We start from the raw sequence: 22849 nt of genomic DNA on the forward strand, positions 1-22849 counted from the left end.
AAGAAGAAGAAGAAAAAGAAGTGGAATTAGAAGAAGAAGAAGAAGAAGAAGAAGAAGAAGAAGAAGAAGAAGAAGAAGAAGAAGAAGAAGAAAAAGAAGTATTAGAAGAAAAGAAGAAGAAAAAGAAGAATTTGACGAAAAAGAAGAATTTAAGAAAAAGAAGAAGAAAAAGAAGAATTATAAGAAAAAGAAGAATTATAAGAAGAAGAAGAAGAAGAAGAAAAAGAAGAATTTGACGAAAAAGAAGAATTTAAGAAAAAGAAGAAGAAAAAGAAGAATTATAAGAAAAAGAAGAATTATAAGAAGAAGAAGAAGAAGAAGAAGAAGAAAAAGAAGAATTAGAAGAAAAGAAGAAGAAGAAGTATTATAAGAAAAGAAGAAGAAGCAGAAGAATTATAAGAAAAGAAGAAGAATTAGAAGAAGAATTAGAAGAAAAAGAAGACGAAGAAAAAGAAAAAGAAGATGAACAATAACAACAACAACAACAATATCAACAACAACACCAACAAAGCTGAGAACAACAACAACAACAACAATCTGCTTTAGGCATAGCAGTTTCTGGGCGTGGTTTATGAATTATTCATTAATGCGTAAGGTGGGCGGGGTTTGTGTATCCGGAAGTGAAATGTTGGCGTTACGCTATTCCCCTACACCCGTATTCTGACGAATCCCGGCTACTGCGTTTAGGATCAGTTAGGAGCATTCCGCCTACGATGCGATGCTTGGGTAACAGCTGATTGGCTGATACAGAGCAACTGGTCAGCTGACAGGTTGCGTAAACGACCAATCCTAGAGAAGGAGGCAGGATTTCACGGAATACGGGTTGACTAAAAAAAAAGAACGCGCTGACGTTGAGTCACCTCTGACCAGTACACCCAGCATAACCGTTAGATAGCTAACAACAAACTGAAATGACACCGGATATTTCCGACTGATTAAATGCGTTTTCCCAGTTACCATTTCAGCTTAAACCTCGGATATATATTGTGTCAGAAGACCGTGTTGCCAAAATGATGGAAGAAATGGACAGATTTCAGGTCCCACCAGTGAACTCGGAGATGCAGCCGCTGGTGAGTAGCATTTCCACTAACGCACCGGCGCATAAACAGCAGTAAAACAGCCTGGCTCGCTGAGTTCTTTACAAAGCCTAGGACAGAATCATAAATAGTCCAGGAACATTGGCGATAGAGGCTAGCAAGAAATCCCAGTATTCTGGGGGGGAAAAAAAGAAAAAAGACTGGACTGGTCAATAGGCTGAGAATGATATGAGTATTGCAGGACTGATTTTATTGTTTACAAATGATAACCTAACGCCAATTCTTCCCCAGCTGTGTCTCGTCTACCTCCGTGTCCCATCGATATTACATGTACAAACATTACACACATTTAAAATCTCTATTAAGTGTCCTTCACAACATTCTAAATAACTTAAAACCTTTATGAAACCTAAAAACAACATCTACAGCATGTTTTCTTGTCTACTATTATACCAGCCCACTATAACTACACTTTACCTCCAAACAGAATCATTAAAACACATGAAACATCTTATTTTATGACTAACGTGTGACATCTCATGCGCGAACCATCCTCCTCCATGAGTCAGCCATTATAGGTAATTAATGAAAAAAACTTAGATTTTAGTCTGACAACATTCCCCCCTGGGAAATATTTGGAATATTCCACAAGTCACATGATCATCAGGAAGTAGTGAGGTCAGAATTTTCTGTCGATCCTGAGAAGAAGAAAATCAAGTTCTGATCTGGTGATATTGATTGATGAGGTCACGCAGTAGTTGATTTAATTAGTTTTTAAATGGTTTGCATTTCTTACTTGTACAAATAACCTGCAGAATACTTAGTACAGGACTTGACGACAAATGTATAATATAACGTGGTCAGGGCAGTATAATGTGGCTGAGAAAACCCATTCGGAAAACTGATTTCCGGTCCTTAATGCTTGTTTGTGTTTACGGTAATCATTTCGTAGACACTCTACTCTATGGGCCACTGTCGAGCCTTGCTACGGCAGCACGTATGCTAAAATTGGAACGATACAGAGAAGATTAGCACGGCCCCTGCGCAAGGACGGCACGCAAAATCGTGTAGGTCCTGGGGGTAGAGCTTTGTGAACGTGGGCAGGAATGGAGGTTGGGGGTTGGTCGGCTGAAGGGGTTTTAAAAAAAAAAAACGTTCAAATGTCTAACCTACCTATGTAACTGTTAAACCTAAGAGCTAAGCTTGAAAAAAAATTGATTGACTAATCGTATCTAATGCACCTTTAATTACATTATTAGAACTAGAGGTGGACCGATCGATCGGTTTTGCTGATTAATCTGCACCGACATCTGAATCGCTGGATCTATCACTTATCGGCAAAAATCCACTGATAGTTTTCCCCGGTTAGATCCGTTGCAGGAGCAGTTGAGAAGGGTCTGCTGTCATTAGGCTATGTAGCATGATAGCGGCCTCTAGAGGCGAAATAAAAACTATCACTGTCCAGTTTTGTTGTGTTATTTGAAGTGTTTTTGATTCATTTTGCATGTCTCTATTTTTATTTGTTTTTTTTTGGAGGGTTACTTTTTGGTTCAGTTTATATATATATATATATATATATATATATATATATATATATATATATAATCATTAAAAAAAAGTACAGTAGATTTTCATGATACAGTCAGTACTGTTTATTTTTGTAATAAAGTTCAGCAATATTTTACTTTGAGTGTTATGTTTTCATTGTTTTCAATCGGTTGATTAATCGGTTATCCGCAGGTACTGCCCAACTTGGTTATCGGTATCGGTACATTACTCGATCATTCGACTTCTAATTGTCGAATGAATGTCCCGAAGGTTCTAGTTGCTAGTAAACCACAGTTACTAAGTCTGTTGGTGTTGATTAATTGTCTATAACAGCAGCTCTGACATGAGTTCCAGCTGCAAAGCAACACACCTTCTAATTGTCATTATAATATGCTTTCATTTCTGTGCTGCATTCAGCTTACCTTGGAAGTGGGAAATCGAAGCTCAGAATTGTATCAATTTCAAGCTACAAATTGGGGGAAAAACATGTTCATCTCTTGTAAGCAACAAGCACAACATACGTTGTACGTGATAACAATAACTTGTACGTAATAACTTCTTTTGCGGACATTTCACAACAGTAAAAGTAACTATAAACAGATAAAAAGTATGATCTATCACTAGAGCGCGTTGTCCACTAATCGTAGGGTTGGTGGTTGGATTCCTGGCGCACATGACTCCACATGCTGAAGTGTCCTTGGGAAAGACACTGACCCCCAAATTGCTCCCGATGGCAAGTTAGCGCCTTGCATGGCAGCTCTGCTACCATTGGTGTGTGAGTGTGTGTGTGAATGGGTGAATGAGACACAGTGTAAAGCGCTTTGGATAAAAGCGCTATATAAGTGCGCCATTTACCATTTATTCGTGGTGTTTGCGTAATTTCCACTGAAACAGGAAGTCAAGGCATGGCTCCTCCTTCTTTTAAAAATAGCCAATCTTGTTTAGCTTACTTCACAGCCTGGGCTAAGTCATACTTGACAGTTAGTACCGTGTATATTTATAATGTTGGGGGCGGGACACTTCAGATTCTAGCGAGCATTTGATTGGACAGAAAATCTGATGAGAAGCTGAAGTGCAGAATGATGTCATCAAAATTGTTGATCCGTACCGGTGGTAGAGAAAGACTGTACATTTTGAAAGCATATATCTTCCAAATGCGAATTTTGTCATTGTTTTTTTAACCTATTCATACTAAAAGCCACAAAACTTTTTTTTTGTTTTCCCGGGCACTTTAATAAGTTATAATTGGTTGGTGTTGGCAAATTGCTGTAGTATAAAAGCAATGAAACGTGTTAACAAAAAAACAAAAAGTCCTTTCCTCAGTGAGATAAAACGCCCCAAATGGATAATAAGCTAGCACAGTCGGTCCAGCTCTGAGCTTTCGATCGTGTAAGCGTTTCCTGGCTGAGATACGTTAAGAAGGATTTTTCACTCGGTTAATAGGCTTATCCTATGCTGAAGTGGGAAATAGAAATTCTTAATTACAGATGAAAGTAATTACGTTTTCTAACAGCTGACTTACAGAGAGTCATTTCTCAGACTACTGCAAAATTTTATTCACACTATTGAGCACGCTGAAACTGACAGGGCGAAATAATACACCGGATGAATTTGCAAATAGATTTCACGTTTGCCGAATATGGATGAAGACGAGTAGTCTGGCTGGAATTGGACTAATCTACATGAGGAGAACGACCGGCAGCAAATATATTTCACAGCTTACAATTGTGAAATTGGAAACGTTCGGGCTGTAACCATATAGCGTACCATATCTTGTCATTTGATACATCTGCGTATCGAGCGGTACGCTTACCAGTCCGCAGGCTAAAGTAGGTTATTTGTTGTAACATACCTCTTATTGTAATAAGTGGTAATAAACACTTAATAAACACTTCAGCTTGCTTAAACCCACATGCCCAAAGTACTGTTTCATTAGACATCTTTCGTTTTTGTTGCATTCTAATGCACAGGTTTTGTTTCGTTATATGCTGTTTTTAATCCATTGAAAATGGAAACCATTTCCAGTTTTGTTGTTGTTGTTTTTTCATCATTTCGAGACACCACCGTAAATTTTGTGTATCGTAGCAGCCTGGTGCAATATGTCCCCAATGATCGAGAGAATTAAACTCCCCATGAAGTCAAAATGGAAGTTTTTAGTTGGCTTTTAGTATGAACATGTTAGCCTTAAGTTTCTCTGTAAGCTAGTGCGCTCTAAAAACAATGACCAAATTCGCATTTAGACTCAAGTACAAAATTTACACTCTCTGTCTATGACTAATACGGATCAACAGTTTCGATGACATCGTTCGGCATTTCAGGTTCTCATCCGATTTTCTGTCTAATCAAATACTCTCTAGAATCTGACGTGTCCCGCCGCCCAACACGATAAAAATCACCTTACCGACGTGGTCGGCGTTGAGCGAGAGAACTCATGTCAGCGAGCATGGGTCGTGAATGCGTCTTTGGCTGTTCGAACGTGCGTTTTATTCCGTTTTCCAACTGTAAGTTGGTTAAGAAGGAAATGGCTTGAATTCATTCACTTTCAATTTTTTTGTCGCATACGACTTAGCCTGGGCCGTGAGGTAAGCTGAACACTATTGGCTATGTAAACAGGGGGAGGGGCTACTTGATATGTCCTGCCCTGACTTCCTGTTTCAGTGGAAATTTCATCAACACATCGAATAACACTGCGCATTTCAAGGCACTTCACAGGGACTTGAAGTCCTAAAGAAGTATAATGTAATGGTGTTTTTTTTTTCCAAATAATATAAAAAGTCTGACATAGACTGATTAAGTCTGATTAGTGAGCTAGCATGCTCAAGAAAGACCAGAGACTAGGCTTAATCTATAAATCATATTCTTATGCATGGAGACAAAACTATCTTTTATTACTTTTATATACATTTTATACATATATAGCAGTTAAAGGATAGCCAATAGGGTATTCAGATTATTATTTTTTTCTTCAGTAATTGACCTAAAAGCTAAGCAGACTAAACACAGTGTGTTATGTCTGATCCAATACGCATCCACTTCACTCCATCTTCAGACTTCCACTTCCATAGTGATCAATCTTGCACTTGACATGAGTGTGTGTAGTGTGTTGAGCTCAGCTTCGACATTTGCTCATTGAACTGGAGCTGGGATGAGATGACACAGCCTGGGGTGATATTGTGCCTCTTTTTCATCCTGTCCTGCTATTCAGAGCGCCAGCTGTTACCCAGCGCTACACTTTTCTCATGCTAATTCCAGATTTAAGGCTATTGTGCGTAGACCTTAAAATGGGTTGTGCCTCAATGGTCGGAATTATTGTTATCTATCTTTAGACCACAGCGCTGTTGAATTCTAAAATCTGATTGGACAGAAGGTGTTCATTTGTTTTCTAGAACAGCATGGCACCGAGGGTAGTTCTGGCTGTAAGCGGTCCCTCCAGGATTTAGCAATTTTGCAATAGATAGCACTAAATCAAGCAAACGTGTGGACGTGAGGCCGAAACATAGAGGAAAAAGACGTTTTCAAATTTATCCAGATTAATGTAGACATAGCCTTAATGATGACCTGTGGTTTGTGTACCAGGTCTCATGATTTGGTGGAGTGCCAAGCCAGCCCCAGGTCTACTCACCCTGTGTGTGTGTGTGTGTGTGTGTGTGTGTGTGTGTGTGTGTGTGTGTGTGTGTGTGGAATGAATTGTACGGCCAATTAAACCTGTAGGCGAGCTGGAATAACTATTCATTCTTCTGATGTTGTATTTTGGTTGGATCTTTTTGTCATCTGTGTTGTCGAAGGAAAGCTGTCTGTGTAGGGAACTGCACTACTTTTCTTTAGTGGGGCATCTTGTAAAAGTGCGAGTATTTTCTAATTAAAGAAAATTGTTGACTTGAGACGGGCACTTTGTGCTTCATTGTTTACGTGTTTCCATCTTTCATCACGTTCGATTTCGGAAGTGTTGCGTTTTTGCAGCTCGAAGAAGAAGAAAAAAAAAAACCCATCTGGAAACAGAACTAGTTTCTATGTGAGAGATTTTCTGGTGTCAGATTTAATGTGCTGACTTTTTTTCTTCATGTCAAGCTTACACGCAGCGTGATCTTTTTCACATTCATCAGTCCAGCTGAATTATTTATCATTCCATGTGTTGCCTGTATAAGCCTGTACAACCATCTTTTACTAAAAGAACATACAGTAGACATTTTGTGCACTTGGTGTATAATAATGACATTTACAGGCTTTTCCCAGTGTCCCAGTGTTCCCTGAATCATCGCCCATGGATGTGTTCTGAAGCAGTGTGGAAGTTGGCCCAGCTTCGTCATGAGTCCAAAAGGAGTGCCCAGGCAGGACGGGTTCCAATAGGACCACCCACCACTGCCATGCGTGTACATGTTCCTCAAAAACAGAGCTTGTTCCTATCCGATCATCTGGTTCTTCCCCAGAGGTTCAGACGGAACCAGATGATCGAATGTTGTTGCAAAAATGAATTAACTATTAAGCTGGATAACAGCATTTGTTCATTGTTACAACAATAATGAGAATATGTCAAAAGATCCAGCGTTCCAATAATCCTGATAAACCACCACACAAATAATAATACTAATAATCATTTTTAACCACTATTACAGTATAAGCTTTTTGATATATGCAAAGGTGGAATTTGGGGAAGCAGAATATTGTCCTAATCTGAATCGGGGCAGTCGGACTGCTGCGTGTATATGACTCAGTACTACGTATATTGACTCAGTACTAAGTGGAATACGGACAAATTCCAATTAATATCGGAATATTGATGCGCATGTAAATGTAGTCATTGAGCATCTAATCGGTTTTTCAATTTGAGAGAAGGGTTGTTCGAGTTTCACAGTTAGTCGCGGTGTATGATCGAATGATTACCTCACCGACAGCTTTTTCAAAATTGAAATGAATTTCCATCTAATACACATTATTATTATTATTATTATTATTATAATTTTTATTTTTATTTATTTTTTTTTTTTACCGGTTCAAGTTGCTTACACCAGTAGTTCTCATCATGTTTTATCCAGCTGCGACTCGCCAAAAATGTTCACAACCTCCTCCCTCTGGACTTCTCCTACAGCAACCTTCATTTCTCAGTGAGGAGGGTAAAATACATACCACGAAACCGTGGTCTGATATGATTCTGTGAAAATATCAAACCGTGACCCCCCTATTTGAAAGTGACGAACAACGAACGGTATTAAAGTGTCCTTCTGGTCATGTGACCTCTCTTTACCTCAGCTGTATTTGTACGAGCCTCTTCACTAGCTCGGGGTTTTCAAGACAAGGTCGCACATTGAATTTGTAATAATGCCCAGCTTTGTTTCAGTTCTGTGTTCCACTTAGGAACCTTAGTCAGAAAGTAAACATGGTCTGACAGCTACAACGGATAGCGTGGCTGTATGCTGTGAGCACCCTGCTCTGCTCTGATTGGTCTGTGACATTTACCCACGGTGCCTCGTGGCCTCCTGTAATAAGGCCAGGCTTGTGCTCATAATAAGAGCTCTGTTGGCAGCGAATATTAGTCTCCCTCTCTCGCTTTCCCGCTAACAGACACCTTCTGTTCTCTTCTCAGTTTCCACGAAGGGCCCAGACCTTACAAAGTGAACAAAACGCTGGCATGGTCTTACGGAGGAAATACTAGGTGGTAGCTATGGCATCAGGAAACCTCCCATCTTTCTCTCTCTCTCTCTCTTTCTCTCTTTTTTGTTGTTGTTGAGAAAAGCAGGTTTAGAAATGGAAAGTGAAGGTGCACTGTATTTAGCAGCAAGTATTTACATCTTCATAGCATTCTCCTATGAAGCTACATATTATGTTTAAGGAACATCTTACTTAAAAGCTTTGCCAGAACTAGTACTGCTCCTTTAAGATAGACGGTTTATGCAGCTGTTCATAAAGTTGACCAAGGTTGAAGTTTTTTTAATTTTTTAATTAGGTTTCAGAGCAAACCGGAATGCCAGCCAGTATAGTGTGTTTTCATCAATAAAAGTAACCACATCGCATTTTATTATTATTGTGTCTACATTAGATCGCCCTCTTTAAATAAAGTCCTTTGTTTGTCTAAACATGGGCACGTTTTGTCTGGTGAGATCATCTGATATTGCTAACCACAAGTTTCCAAATCCTGAATGTTACAAGCTGATTGGCTTTGATTGGAGCAATGTAGGGATAGAGGTCGGAGGGAAAGATTGTCATCAGCATTTATTCGTACTCATAAAAATGCTCCAATACCAACGTCTGATACAACGTGATGGTATATGACGTAAGTGTAGTGTACGTTGCTATGCTAAAAAACACACAATACAAAATTACAACTATCTGGATGTCAGTCAAAACAAAGACTGCAAACTGTGGCCTGTTAAAATATCAAGAAAAGGATCTACCACTCTGTAAAACCGGATAAGTTCATTTAGCTCAAAAAATGTGAGGAAACTAATTACCTCAAACTTTTTAAGTTGATGAATCAATTTCTTTAAGCCAAATACACTTAAATATAACAAAAATTCAACTCAGTCGTGTTATATTTAAGTGTATTTGGCTTAAAGAAATTGATTTATCAACTTAAAAAGTTTGAGGTAAGTAGTTTCCTCACATTTTTTGAGTTAAATGAACTCCGGTTTTACAGTGTACTAGAATCTCTCTATGTTATAAGTAACTTGATAAAACATTTTAAGCATAAAACTCAGCTCATTGCTATAGGCCTGTCAGGATCACTGTGTTTGTTTGAAGATATATTGTCCCAGAAATAATTGCCATAAATGATATTATTGTCATTTTAAGACCATTTTCTGCCATTGATATAAAGATAATATTATGGCATAACAATGCAAGTACACCCTTTCGAAGAGCAATGACTTCTGAGGAAAATATCCTTTAAATTTAGTCATTTGTCCTTTTAGTTGACGAGAAAGTGCAAAAGTTAAACCAAATATTCGCACGTTTTATATATTAACTTAAACATGTATCAGAAAGAACATGCGAAAACTCCCCTCGTTGTGAACCCGATCTCCTGAAATAATAGAATTACAATGAGTACGCTATTGTAATACAATATTGTGATTGTTATGCTTAAATAATTAATTATTAATTATTGCCCGTGTGTTGTTATGAAAAGTTACTTAAGTTCTTTAAGTTCGTTACTTAAGTTCACTTGTGCGTTCGCGTCATTTTGTGAAGTAGCAAGTTGTAATATTATATGTATGTAGTGTATATGTCTGATAATAATATCATATGTGTATCGGACGCATTTGGGTGATTAATTAATTAATGAGTTAATTAACCCGCTAGTAAAGCGCTTCAGTTTACTGGTTGTCAATGCACTGTTTAGCTTCAGCTCACTCAGCTCAATCCCTGACATTATTGACTATGATGGGATTATTTGAAACACTAGAATTCTTATTTTTAGATTTTTCTTTTTCAAAAAACATTGTTAGTATTAGCAATCATTTAGTTTAAAGGAGAACTTCGATACAAGAGAGTAGGATGAAAGGAGATCTTTGGTCTGACACTCAAGAAGCGACAGAAGTTTTTGTGAGAAGGTGTTTGTTGGAATCAAATGAAAAATATAAGAAATTAAATGCCATTCAACATATAGTTCATACAGTATATAATACTTAGGGCTTGTGTAAATTGGCTAATCTTTCATCAAACTGAAGATGTCCAAAGAACAACAGGAAGAACCGAATATGTTCTTAATCAGTAGGCTGTGTAGAAATGTCTTCTACATTTCTCTTAGACCTTAATCACTGAGTGGCTAAACTGGGACAGGCTCTGAGAGGAAGATTAAAATGGGTTCTGAAGACTGCTGAGTCATGCAGTGCGAGTGGACTAACACCAGCTTAACCGACACTCACCCCAGCTAGACACTCTCTGGAGGCTATTTAGTGTTTGTGCACTGCCTTTCTGTTGCTATTTCTTTCTTTCTACTCATGATAAATGTATAGACCGTTTGGAGCTTAGCAAGTGAGGGTAAAATAAATAACCTTCATCAAAGCATGTGCATGTCTCGTTTACTAACAAGCATCACTCTGAAAGGCTGGGCAAAACAATTTCACGCAATTGCAATTTCGCTAATTCAAGTAGTTTTCCGGAAAAAAAAATAGCACAAAAAAATTCAGAAATTGCATCGCAAATCTTTTTTAAAAAACCTCTGCAGAATCAAGCAAAAAAACCCAAACAAAACTCTGTACTGACTGTTAGCAAGGGCTAGCAATAAAAGTATATTGACGTCATAATTACGATAATTACAAATGTGCTGTTTTTAATGGCAATCCACACAGCAGCTTAACATATTTACAACACCTCATTATAATTAAAAGCAAGTTTTTGTTTGTATAGAAATGCACACAAGTAATTACAGGTTTTTTTGTTGGTTCGATCGAAATGCACAAAACAAGTATTTGGAAAAGAGGTCTTCTATTATATTCATGATTACTTAACTGTTATTATTGTTTCAGTTTTTCTTGTTTATACCATGATGTCACTGTAAATAACTCAACAACGATTCGAACAAAAGCTCGTAAGTACCGGAAGTACAATGACGTGATTTCACTGAGCCATGACTAGCTAGCAAATTAAATTAGGTGTCTGAGAGATTACATTAAATTAGCTATCTAAATTTAGCGATCAAGTGAACAAAAATATAAACATCACTGACATTAGATACAGCGCTTGATGCCTTCGTGATAGCAATATAGCGTATTGAATATTTCCGTATTGTATAATTGATTAGAATAACATGACTAGTTACATCTGTATTGCCATTTAGAGAAAATAAAAAGCATTTATCTACTTCCTTTTAACGTTTAACGTTGTTCTTGTGTGTTTCTGTGCGTCAAGGATCCAGCAGCGACATCCACGTTAGAGGCTGACTCTGAAACTAGAGAGGCCGAGTCCGTGCCCATCAACTACAAGCCCTCTCCGCTGCAAGTGAAGATCGGTGAGTTGTCTTTGTGTTAAGCCACTGACGTGTAAAGTTGTTCAGGTCAGAGTGCTCTGGACACGATATAGTACAGTTCAGCTATTAGTCAAATGACTACAAAGCTATTTTTTATTAGTTGATGGCACACATACTGTGTGTGAAGCAAGAGCACTAATTCCTAATCAACTATGACGTACAAGCAGTATCTGCTGCTGTACATGTTATCCATTGTTTTCTGTTTTGGGTTGCGATTTGTGGTTTTATGGATTGTGCAAAGGGTCAGTGGACATGTCTTTCCAAAGCCTAGTTGACCAATAGTCTTACGGTGTAGGTCCACCCAGGTGTGGACTAAAATAGTCATATAGAGCAACAAAATAGAAGCAAGCGTAAATAATTGTCGATAATCTTATCAGTCCTAGCTATTATTAAAATTTCAGTGTATTAATACCTTATTTAATGTCCTATTGCCTTCAGTTTATTTTTTTTGACTATGATTAAGGAAGTCACCAAACTGAAAATATAATACCGCATAATGTGTATAATATCTCCTGGTTTTAATGTTAACATTTATTTAAACATAATGCCACAAGCACAGACAGATGAAAAATCGTCTTCCTCTTATTGCGAAATAGGTAACCAGCCACTTTAATAGGAACACTCGTACACTTGCTCTTTCATTCAAGAAATTATTAGAACTTTCGTTCAGTTTCGGTGCTCACTACAGCCTCAGATTCCTGTTCTTGGAGGACAGGAGAGGAACCCAGTGTGGTCTCTGGCAAGGTTTGATGTGTTGTGCGTTCTGAGATGCTTTTCTGCTCACCATGGTTGTAAAGAGTGGTTATTCAAGGTACTGTACGTACTGTGCTGTATTCAATGGTAAATGGCAGTTCTCTTTTGAACTGCCAAAACAAAAATCTAGAGACTGCTGTTCGTGAAAATCCCAGGAGGTCAGCAGTTTCTGAAATACTTAAACCAAACTATCTGGCGCCAAAAACCCACGTCACTAAGATCTTTGACGTGAACATGAACCGAAGCGCTTGGCCTGTAGCTGCATGCTTTTTGTTCATTATAGTGCTGTCACATGATTGGCTGATTGGATAATTTCCTGAATGCGCAGGTGCTATTACAGCTATTATGGCTTTTAAAGTGGCCAGTGAGTGTATATTCTTATAGTTCTTCTTATGAATTTAGGTCATAAATGCATATTGTATTTTTTATACTATTTTATCATCATGATTGTTGAAAATCTGCCTTGCGATACCGGCTACTTGCTTATCGCTACTTAAAGTCTAGGCTCTGATGTATTTTCTCTCTGACTGCAGAGAAACAGAGAGAGTTGGCCAGGAAGGGCTCGGCGAAGAACGGAACGGTGGGCAGCCCAGTCAATCAGCAGCCCAAGAAAAACAATGTTATGGCTAGAACACGGTAAGGCAACACGGCTGTTTATTATACCCAGGGAGAAAATACCATGGAGCCATGGTCCTGTTGTACATCATAACTATAGAGCTGAAACAACAAGCAGCTCTACTGAAGTGTGAGAACAGACAGTGTGAGCGCTAACGAAAGGCAGAGAGAAGACAAGTCCTCGTCGCACTTCTACTGGGAGTTAAAAAAATGAGAACACACTGGTGTCGATCAATAGATAAGTCTCCTCAGAGAGTGGACGGACTGCAGATTAGGCCAAGCCTTTGTTCTATGGAGGGAAAGAGGAGTGTGTCTTCTTCCTGCAGGCCTTCTCTTACTCCTATAGAAGATCAACTAATGATGTGTATTGCTTTGTTCACTTTTTTGCTATCGATTACATCAGCTATGTTTCGATAGCTCTCGTATTATTTCTCTCCACTCAGAATTCCAGTTTGTCTGTAGGGAATGGCTATTTCAGTACTTAGTTCTTTAGACGAGAGAAATGTTGCTCGTTGCTGTAAAACTAGAGATACAGGACTAATCAGCAAGCCCAGGTGGACCTCCTGTCACAATTAAAGAAAGCAAAAAAAGAAAAACAGCTCTGCTACTCGATACATTGCGTCATGGTGTATGTAGATTTTTCATCCACTGCTTTTCTGGAGTATATAATACTTGAAATGGTCACAAATAGCCTATATAGCCGAAAACGGCCAAAATTGACACACGGTTTCAGAGTTAAAATGCAGAGAAAGTTCAGATTTCAAGTTTATACATTTGTCACATAGTCCATGCTCGATTTTGCTACGGCTTTTTTCAAAATCGGAGAATTGCAGTGACACGAAATTGTTTTGCACGGTTTTTCGCAGTGATGTTTGTTGGTAAACGAGACCTCTTACCTGTACTCGTGTTCGACGTATGTGAATTGAACAGGGCTTCGGCTGAATCATCACATGATGCGTCTTGGCCCAAATCTGTGGTGATTTTGAAAAATTGCAAGGTCCTCCTAATATCGCGGCGCTTGCTTGATTTTGCGTTCATTTCTTCGATCGCAAAAACGAGAAAAATCCTGAAGGGAGAGCATTGTATGAAAATGTGCTTGGACGAACGAGTGTATTGGAATTTTAGCATTTTACTAATCACTTGTTAGTTGATGTGTTTCAAACGTAAACAGCTAAAGACCATTGCAAAACTATCGCAATTTCGCCAGTTCAAGTAGTTTTCAATAGTCTTCAGCAACCCCCAAAATATTTTTGTGAAATCCTGTACAGACTGTTTCATGCTGAAATATGTGAATCTTTTTTTCTGCTTTGATTGAACAAAACTGTTTTCTTTACCTCTTGTTTCTGCCGCAGGTTGGTCGTTCCTAATAAAGGTTACTCGTCTTTAGACCAGAGTCCTGACGAGAAGCCCCTGGTAGCACTGGATACAGACAGGTACTGTAATTTTGAGCATTTCAGTGTCATTTTCACTAAAAGTATAGTAAACAATAAAGACGTGCTTCGCTACAGGAGCTTAGCTGTAATCTCTTCAGTTGATAGTTTATTCTATTCAAGACTCTTGCTTAAGAATAATAATTAAAAAAAGACTAACTGTAGCAGATTTCACACCCGCGTGAGAAATTTCCATCCATAAAAGCAGGGTAATTAATCCGTATAACCCATCTATGGTCTCGTTGCACTTGGGAATCTATATAATTGGTTTTGGCCAAAGTCTTTTCTGAACTGCTTTCAACTTCAAAGAGGCTCTGCTAATTATGTTCATATTAAAAAAAAGATTTTTTTTTTTTTTAAATGTGTTGGAGAGACATGCTGACTGCATCTCAGTCTCGTCTTTAACGGTCCTTATTAATCAATAGAAAGCCTATCAATAGGAAGTGCTCTGCTTTCAGTGGAAGTCCAAAGGGCTTTAAATAGCATTACGTATCAAACGATTGATACTCCAGTCTGAAAACATGGTAACACAGTACGTCTGTATGATTTGTTGGAGTTATTATTTTGCCTGCAGTCAGCACGTAACACATATTTGGACCTCATTGATAAATCCTCATATACCGACGTGCTGTTGAATTCTCGATTCTGATTGGACATAAGGCTTGACTAACATTCTAGTCCGACCAATCAGACCAAACAGAATTGAGAATTCACATAAACATTAAATATCTGGCGTAATTGCTGGTGATGTTTTGTTGATTATTTTCCTGTAATAGCACACCATGTCAGGTTCTCAGCTGCCAACAATGGTCTCCCTGTGACGTCATGTCTTTGATGTCAGGCCATTGGCTCATGCATTAGATCACTCATCTCCGCTCTCTCTCTCACTCTCTCAGTGCTCCATCTCTTATTGTCACTGCGTACGTTAACGTAGTCCAAGCTTATCTTATTCATTAAAAGCAGGCTGTAATTAGCAGAAGCGTCGATAGACGGATCAGGGTTGTCTCTGCTGGATACCACTGTAAATCAATCCCACTAAAATGCCACATAATTGCATCTTGATTACTCCTAACGGAATCAGTGTAAACGTGCTCTTAATTGTTGACAGTGGAAATAAAAATTCTACACACCTCTGCTAAAATAGCAGGTTGAAAAAACAAAATGAAAACCAAGATAAATCATAAGAGAAACTTACAGTTACCTGGTTGCACAAGTGTGCACACCCCTTCACTAATAGTTTGTTAAAGCACCTTTTATTTGTAATACAGCACTCTGGGCTTTTGGTTAATTGTCTACCAAATTAGCATAGCTTAATCTGGCAATTTTATTCCAGTCATCCTTGCAGAAACGTCCCAGATCTATCAAATTGCGATGGGATCTCCTGTGCACAGCCCTCTTCAAGTCATTTCACAGGGTTCCGATAGAATCTAGATCTGAGCTCTGACAGGGCCATTCCATAAACGTTGATTATCTTCTTCTTCTGAAGACATTCCTTCGTTGCCTTGGATTGTGCTTTGGATCATCATTGTACTGGAAGATGAAATTTTTCTTCATCGTCAGCTGTCTAACAGAGACCTGCAGGTTTTGTGGCAAAATATATGTATTTCGAACTATCCATGATGCCCCCGAGCTTGAATAGTGCCCCAATCCCAGCTGAAAAGAAGCAGCCGCATAGCACAATACCGCCGCCACCATGCTTCACTGTGGTTATGGAGATCTTGGGTGGAATTTTTATATCCACTCTATTCCAAAGCAATTATTATCATTATCTTTATCATTTTAGTCAGTAGTTCTCAGTTCCAGTCGGACGGCCCTCAGTTTTTGGATGGCCTTGCTTGATCATAAAATAACAATTAAGCCATCTCAATTGTGCTGTTCTATGAAAAGAATAGACTTCATGATAGGAACAGTAACTTTGCCTTGTGTCGGGCCACATCACATCACTCCGTTATTGATCATTTTCATATAATCGCACACCTCTTCATGTTTTATTCCTTACATGTTGTGCTATAACTATTCATTGGAGTGCCTTTTATACGGTATGTTGGCCTCTAATTGTCATTTATTTCCTTATTTTTCAGCGATGATGATTTCGACATGTCTAGATACTCGTCGTCAGGATACTCCTCCGCCGAGGTGAGATCTATGAGGGACCAGGTACCTGTGCACTACAGCAGCATCTTTTAGTCATCACCGTTGATCCACACCATTTTGACCTCTACGTGTCTGCTCATCATCACCCCTTTCAGTACTACCCTGGAATTTCAGAAGTCCTTTCAAATATGCATTCCCATTATTCCCATTATATATTCTTCCTTAAACCACAGCATTGCTGAAAATTTTTATACTGATTGATCAGAAGGTATTGATTAATCCTTCTATAACAGCAGCTCTGGCAGTAAATCCAGCTGCGAGTCAAATCACAGGTTTATATGAATAATTAATTTATTATATTAATGCACTCGTTCTAACAACGTATGCTCCACATAAATAGATTAGAAATGGTAATTGTTTTTAGGGTGGTTTTTCTTCGAGGAGACATTTATTTAGGATTTTTGGAAGGAGTCTCCAGTGTCAGTTGGAGGTAACCATCATACCACTCCATTATTTATTATTTTCTTATCACAGCACATCCGGTGGAGTTTATTCCTTAACTTTTGTGAGCTATGAAATAAAACAGATTGACATCATTTTTAATCAGCGATCGACTGACTAACACCAGCTCTCCTGCTTTTACGTCCTCTTCAGCAAATCAATCAAGACCTGAACATCCAGCTCCTGAAAGACGGCTACCGTCTGGATGAAATCCCGGATGACGAAGATCTCGATCTGATTCCTCCTAAATCAGTCAACCCTACATGCATGTGCTGCCAGGCGACCTCTTCTTCAGCCTGTCAGATCCAGTAACCCTGTCTTCATCATCCCCTCTTTCCCAGACCCCCTGTACTGTGAGTTTAACTCACCGCTCGACTTTAATCCTCGAGTAATTACTAAAATAATTAAAACGGTTATCCTACAACTAATATAGGGGGAAAAATATCAGAAGGAAATGCAGAAATAATGATAAGTCATTGGTTCCTCCTATGGTAGGACATAGTGTTGGTATCATCACCAGAGGGCGTTAGATTTAGTTAGGTAAGTGTATTGTATGTACTGTATATGATGCGTTGACATGAAAATGAATGCATTTAAAAGGCAGAAAGGAGTAACATGATTATTTGTAAACATTTCACACAAAGTTATTCTGTAAAATCTAAAAAAAGCCTCTGTTACAGCTTTTTGTTTCTGTTTTTGCTTGTCTTGATGCACAATGGTGTTCAGATATTGGTACAGTTGCGTGAAAATATAAGTACGACCCATGGAAATTGTTGGCTTTTTATTTTGACATGTTTGGACAAGCAAACATTTGATCATTTTTGAAACAGTGCCTATTAATAAAGTTGAACTAGGAAAATGAGCTTTTTCAATCATTTATTCAACAGAAATATCAATAGATGTGATATTCTTCTGTGGATAAAGTAAGTACACCCTTGGCCTCAGAAGCCAGTACTGCCCCTGTTAGCAGAAATAACTAATGTCAATGTACAGGTGTTGTAACTTCTTGTAGGCGTTTTGCATAATTGTCCACCAGTCTCTGACATCGGCTTGCTGGAATTTTTGACCACTCTTCCATGTAATATTCTTTCAGTTGCAAGATGTTTGAGGGTTTTCCTGCACGTTCTGCCCATTTCAAATCCCCCTGCAACATTTCAATGGGATTCAAATCTAGGCTTTGAGTAGGCCATTCCGTAACCCTCCATTTCGTCTTTTTGAGCCGTTCCTTGGTGGATTTGCTCGTGTGCTTTGGATCATTATTCTGTTGAAAGGTCCACTTTTGGTTCAACTTCAACTTTCGGACTCACATAATCTTCAAGCACTCTTTGATATGATGCAGAATTCATAGTTGAATAAATTAATGCAAGCTGTCCATTCCCTGAGGCAGCAAAGCAACCCCAAACCATAACATTTCCACCACCGTGCTTCACAGTTTGTATGAGGTGCTTCTCCTGAAAAGCTGTCTTTGGTCTGCGCCAAACATGTCTGCTGTTACTGTGGCCAATCAACTCTACCTTTGATTCTTCTGTCCAGAGTACATTATTCCAAAAGGCCTGGTCTTTACCTATATGCTCATTGGCAAACCGTGTTCTTGCAAAGGCTTATTCATGGCATGTCTTCCATGCAGGTAAAATTTGTGCATTTTCTTTCTAATGGTAGACGCATGCACTTTGACACCAACAGTTGCAAGACTCATTAGCAGATCCTGTGATGAAATTTTTGGGGATCGTGGAGACTTCTTTTTGCATCAGATGCTCTGCTCTTGGGCTGAATTAGCCGAGACGGCCAGTCCTGTACAAATTGCCAGTCGTTTGAATTCTGAGCCATTTGTAGATTATTTTCCTTACAGTATTTCAAATCATTTGGAGATCTTTTTAAAAACCCTTGCCAGACTCTTAGGCATCCACAGCCTTTTTTCTGAAAGCTTTATAGAACTATTTAGATCTTGGCATGATGACACCACACACCTCAATAGCTAAGAGAACACCAGACACTAGATATGAGAGGGGTTCCACCTGCACTGCTTAAGCAGGTTCTAATCACTGGCATCTTGAACACCTGATTCTAATTTTATGGATTTGAAGGTCTGATAAATGTAGGGGTGTACTTACTTTTTCCATGTGACTGATCTGTTTTTTAGTTCATTTAAATTGTGAAAATTACTACAAAATGTCAATTTTATGTCATTTGATAGACTGTATGAACTTTATTAATAGACACCGTTTCAAAGAGGATCATATGTTTGCTTGTCCAAATATGTAAAAAAAACAAAAAAAAAAGCCAACAATTTCCATGGGGTGTACTTATTTTTCCACATGACTGTATGTGAGGAACAAAATGCTGTTCTCTGTCTTAGGTAAATTTATTTACGATCCGTTCATTCGTATCCCAAATTGCACTAACTGGATACTTCAATACCCGTACAGGATTTCACAGAGTTTTTTTTTTGTGTGCTTTTTTTTTTTTTTCTTTTCAGAAAACTACTTCAATTGGTGAAACTGCAATCGCACAAAATTGTTTCGCACGGTCTTTCGCAGTGATGTTTGTTGGTAAACGAGACCTTTTCGCGGTACTCATGTTTGACACACGTGAATCGAAGGGGGCTTTCGCTGAATGCGCGTTGTGATGACGTCACATGACACGTCTCGGCCCAAATCTGCAGAAAGTTCGCGGTAATTTTGAAAAATTGCAAGCTCCTCCGAATATCACGGAATTTGCTTGATTTTGTGTTCATTTCTGCCATCGTGAAATCCTGGAGGGACTGTTTAATAGGAACACCTTTGCTGCTGTTCATTCCAGCAGTTATTGAATCACGTAATAATGGCGCAATGCATAGAATCATGCCGGTCAAGAGTTTTAGTTAATGTTCACATCAAACATCAGAATGGAGAAATTGTGGAATGTGATCTCAGAGTTTTCACAGAATGTCTCTACAGTTTACACAGCATGGGCTGGAAAAGCTAAAAACATCCAGCTCTATGGGCAGAAACGCTTTGTTGGTTATAGAAGTCAGAGGAGAATGGCCAGACTTATTCGAACTGACAGGAACTCTGCGTTAACTCACCACTCTTTACAACCGTGGTGAACAGAAAAGCATCTCACGACGCACAATCGAACATCACCTGGTCTATTTGTCCAGTTTCATTTTCAAGAACTGCCACCTCTCTGATCTCTACACAAAGAAATACCACTTACTAGATGTTTTTTTGTGTTCACACCATTCTGTGTATACTCTAGAGTCTGTTGTGTGTGAAAATCCCAGACTCGGACCAGTCCATCGGGCAGAACCAAGTCACTGAGATCACATTTTTCTCTGTACGAACATTTTTAATGTATGAACATTAACCGAAGCGATAGGTGTGGTACATTAAAACGATATCAAATGCTTTTGCGAGGTTTTCATCTACCAGAGTAAGGACAATAGAGTTCTGCCAGTGTTTCCATGGTCGAGCTTGAAGAGTCATTTCATTGAAATTGCAACAGCACACAAATTAATTAACTATTTAAGATCTTCATTCATTCACTGTTCAGACTTGACAGATGCTTTGGATAGAAATACGTGCCGTTGTTTTTTAATTTTTTTTTTTTTTCATCAATTATTGTTTTTTTAGATGCTGTTGATAGTTTTTTTTTTTAGATGCTTGTTACTTACATAATCTGTTTACCGCTGCATGAGGGCGATGATGTGAAATGAAGGGAATGAGAAATGGATTTTCAAGACTTGCCGTACTACCATAATTACTTAGCATTTCTTACTACAAAATGTATCTGTGTAGGACAATATAAATAGCACTGTGTCAGGGTTCATTGCACAAGTACATACCGTATCATGCTACTCGAACTAAACGACAAAACGTTTTTGCGTGCCATAAGCACATTACCACAAGTTTAGAATGAGACAGTATTCAGAGGTGCCAATATTTCCGGTTTAGCCATAGTATTTATGATTTTTGACTCTAGAGCAATGCCGAAGACACTACACGTTTCTGCTTTTTTTTTTTCCTTTTTTTTTTTGATTAAAGTAGCGTTCAGACCAAACACTAATAAAAAGCCAATTCACTGAAGGGGAAAGGACGTGGGACATCATTTTTTTTTTTTTACATTTGCTTCTTTTGCTTAGCTCTGATTGTATGTGAGTGAACTTTGACCCATGAATTCACATGCCTCAAGTTTGTGAGCCAACAGAAAACAAATGGCCCTGACTTTTCCCTTTTCGCTAAGATTTTCTTGGTACCAGTGTTGGCATCTCTGCAGTATGAATTTATTACTTCTTACCATGTGACAGGTTTTCATTCGACCGGCTTTCTTTTTTGTAACCTTTGTCAAAATATGTTTTCACAAGCATGTAATTCATTTGCTTTTAGCCAAAGACTAGTGAATTATTATTTCAATACGTTTGGACTGTGATCTGGACCACGACAGTGTGACCGAAAAACACTTTTTGCGACAAGATAAAATTTAGTGCCACTATATAACACAATATAAGCAGGAATTGATACTTCTTTAAGATTTGAAATGCAGTACAGTTGATGTACACAGTAATACATACATATACATATATATATATATATATATATATATATATATATATATATATATATATATTCATTACATAGTAATATGTAATTGTACCCTGATGATGCTGTTATTCACAAGCACTCAAGCTTTTCTAAAAAATGACGTACTGCTTTAGAGTAACATATGAAGGGAAATAACTATAGACTTTTATACATACTATTTAACTTATGTGGACTTGGTATGCTAATTAAACGACCGGAACGGTTCTTCAGCAAAGATCAGAATGATGAGTTACTAATAAGACGAGCGAGTAGTAAATAGGTTGAACATAAACTCATTGAAGTGCCCGTTTAAGGTTTAAGGTTTACACTCAAATCTGCTTTCAGTATCTACTTAGGTACTGTGTTATCTATCAAATCCAATGTAAATCCTACATTTCAAAACTAGAAATGGTCAACTCCATAGTTCTGAATTGTGTATTTATTCTTAGCAGTAATTAGAAATTAGAAGAAAAAAAAAATCAACATTTTTCTCTCTACACCTGAATTTGTGTTACCTGTATTTTGGAATTGCTTTGGATGTAAATCAAGCACTCCTCTTTGTTTTTGATCCGTGATCCATCGTCACGTTCCTCTCCTGGTCTGCTGAATTACCCGAGTATGCTGAGTATGCCTTAAGTCAGTGTCTGTAGAACATATTATTTATTACGTGGGGTTTGTTTTAATTTATTGAAACAAATGCGAAAGTATGCATTTTTAACATAGATATATTGATTTTTTTGTTTGTTTGTTTTTTTTTATCCTGATCAATATCATGACTGTAAAAATGTGAAGTTTCCATACCAGTATTTAACAATGTTGTAGTGTACCATTTCAATAAATATATCTGGAACATAACCGTTGCAGTCCTTCTGTGTGTTTGTTGGGCACAATTTACACTGTGTGTATCTGTATCTGCTTAGTGCTCCAAATATCTGGAGCTGCATTTGGATTTAAACCTGAAGTGGGTGTGGTCTAAAACAGAAGGTTTCGTGTGTGTGTGTGTGTGTGTGTGTGTGTGTGTGTGTGTGTGTGTGTGCGTGTGTGTATTTATACAGGAACCAAATATACCACTATGCCCCAGGAAACACTGTGGGGGGGGAAACCCCAGATGTAAAAATGGTAGGCCCTGACAGTTCCTCAACCTCAGCTATATCACTCGAGTTTATAATTGGTTTCTACTAGAAATGTGCGCAGGGTTGTTTTTTTTAACAGTTTGTACCTGCCTACGATTTTTCTAACAAAGGTAGTTGCTACTATTTAACAAAATAGAAACTAACCAGTACCCTAATTTAATCCACCATGACCCTGACCAGGTGGTTACTAAGGATGCTGTAAATGCATCATGCATTG

At 38.2% G+C, this 22849-nt stretch overlaps 1 protein-coding gene and 1 non-coding gene across 3 annotated transcripts; both read left to right on the plus strand.

Moving 5' to 3' along the window:
- The first annotated feature begins 431 nt into the window (after positions 1 to 431).
- fam219aa (family with sequence similarity 219 member Aa) lies at positions 432 to 22074 on the plus strand. Of its 2 annotated transcripts, none has more exons than XM_017491910.3 (6): positions 432 to 1070; positions 11430 to 11529; positions 12834 to 12936; positions 14268 to 14348; positions 16427 to 16502; positions 17094 to 22074. In XM_017491910.3, the coding sequence occupies exons 1-6, from the start codon at positions 1011 to 1013 to the stop codon at positions 17250 to 17252; spliced, it is 579 nt and encodes a 192-aa protein (XP_017347399.1). In that variant the 5' UTR covers positions 432 to 1010; the 3' UTR covers positions 17253 to 22074. The 2 variants fall into 2 exon arrangements, with proteins under 2 accessions (XP_017347399.1, XP_017347400.1); XM_017491911.3 differs by having other exon boundaries at positions 526 to 1070; positions 16427 to 16481.
- On the plus strand, positions 2020 to 2129 carry LOC124629181 (U6 spliceosomal RNA). Its single transcript, XR_006984091.1, has one exon. It is a non-coding gene; the product is annotated as a U6 spliceosomal RNA (small nuclear RNA).
- Positions 22075 to 22849: the final 775 nt, after the last annotated feature.

The sequence above is a fragment of the Ictalurus punctatus genome, chromosome 18, assembly GCF_001660625.3.
Source record: "Ictalurus punctatus breed USDA103 chromosome 18, Coco_2.0, whole genome shotgun sequence".
Lineage (NCBI taxonomy): Eukaryota > Metazoa > Chordata > Actinopteri > Siluriformes > Ictaluridae > Ictalurus > Ictalurus punctatus.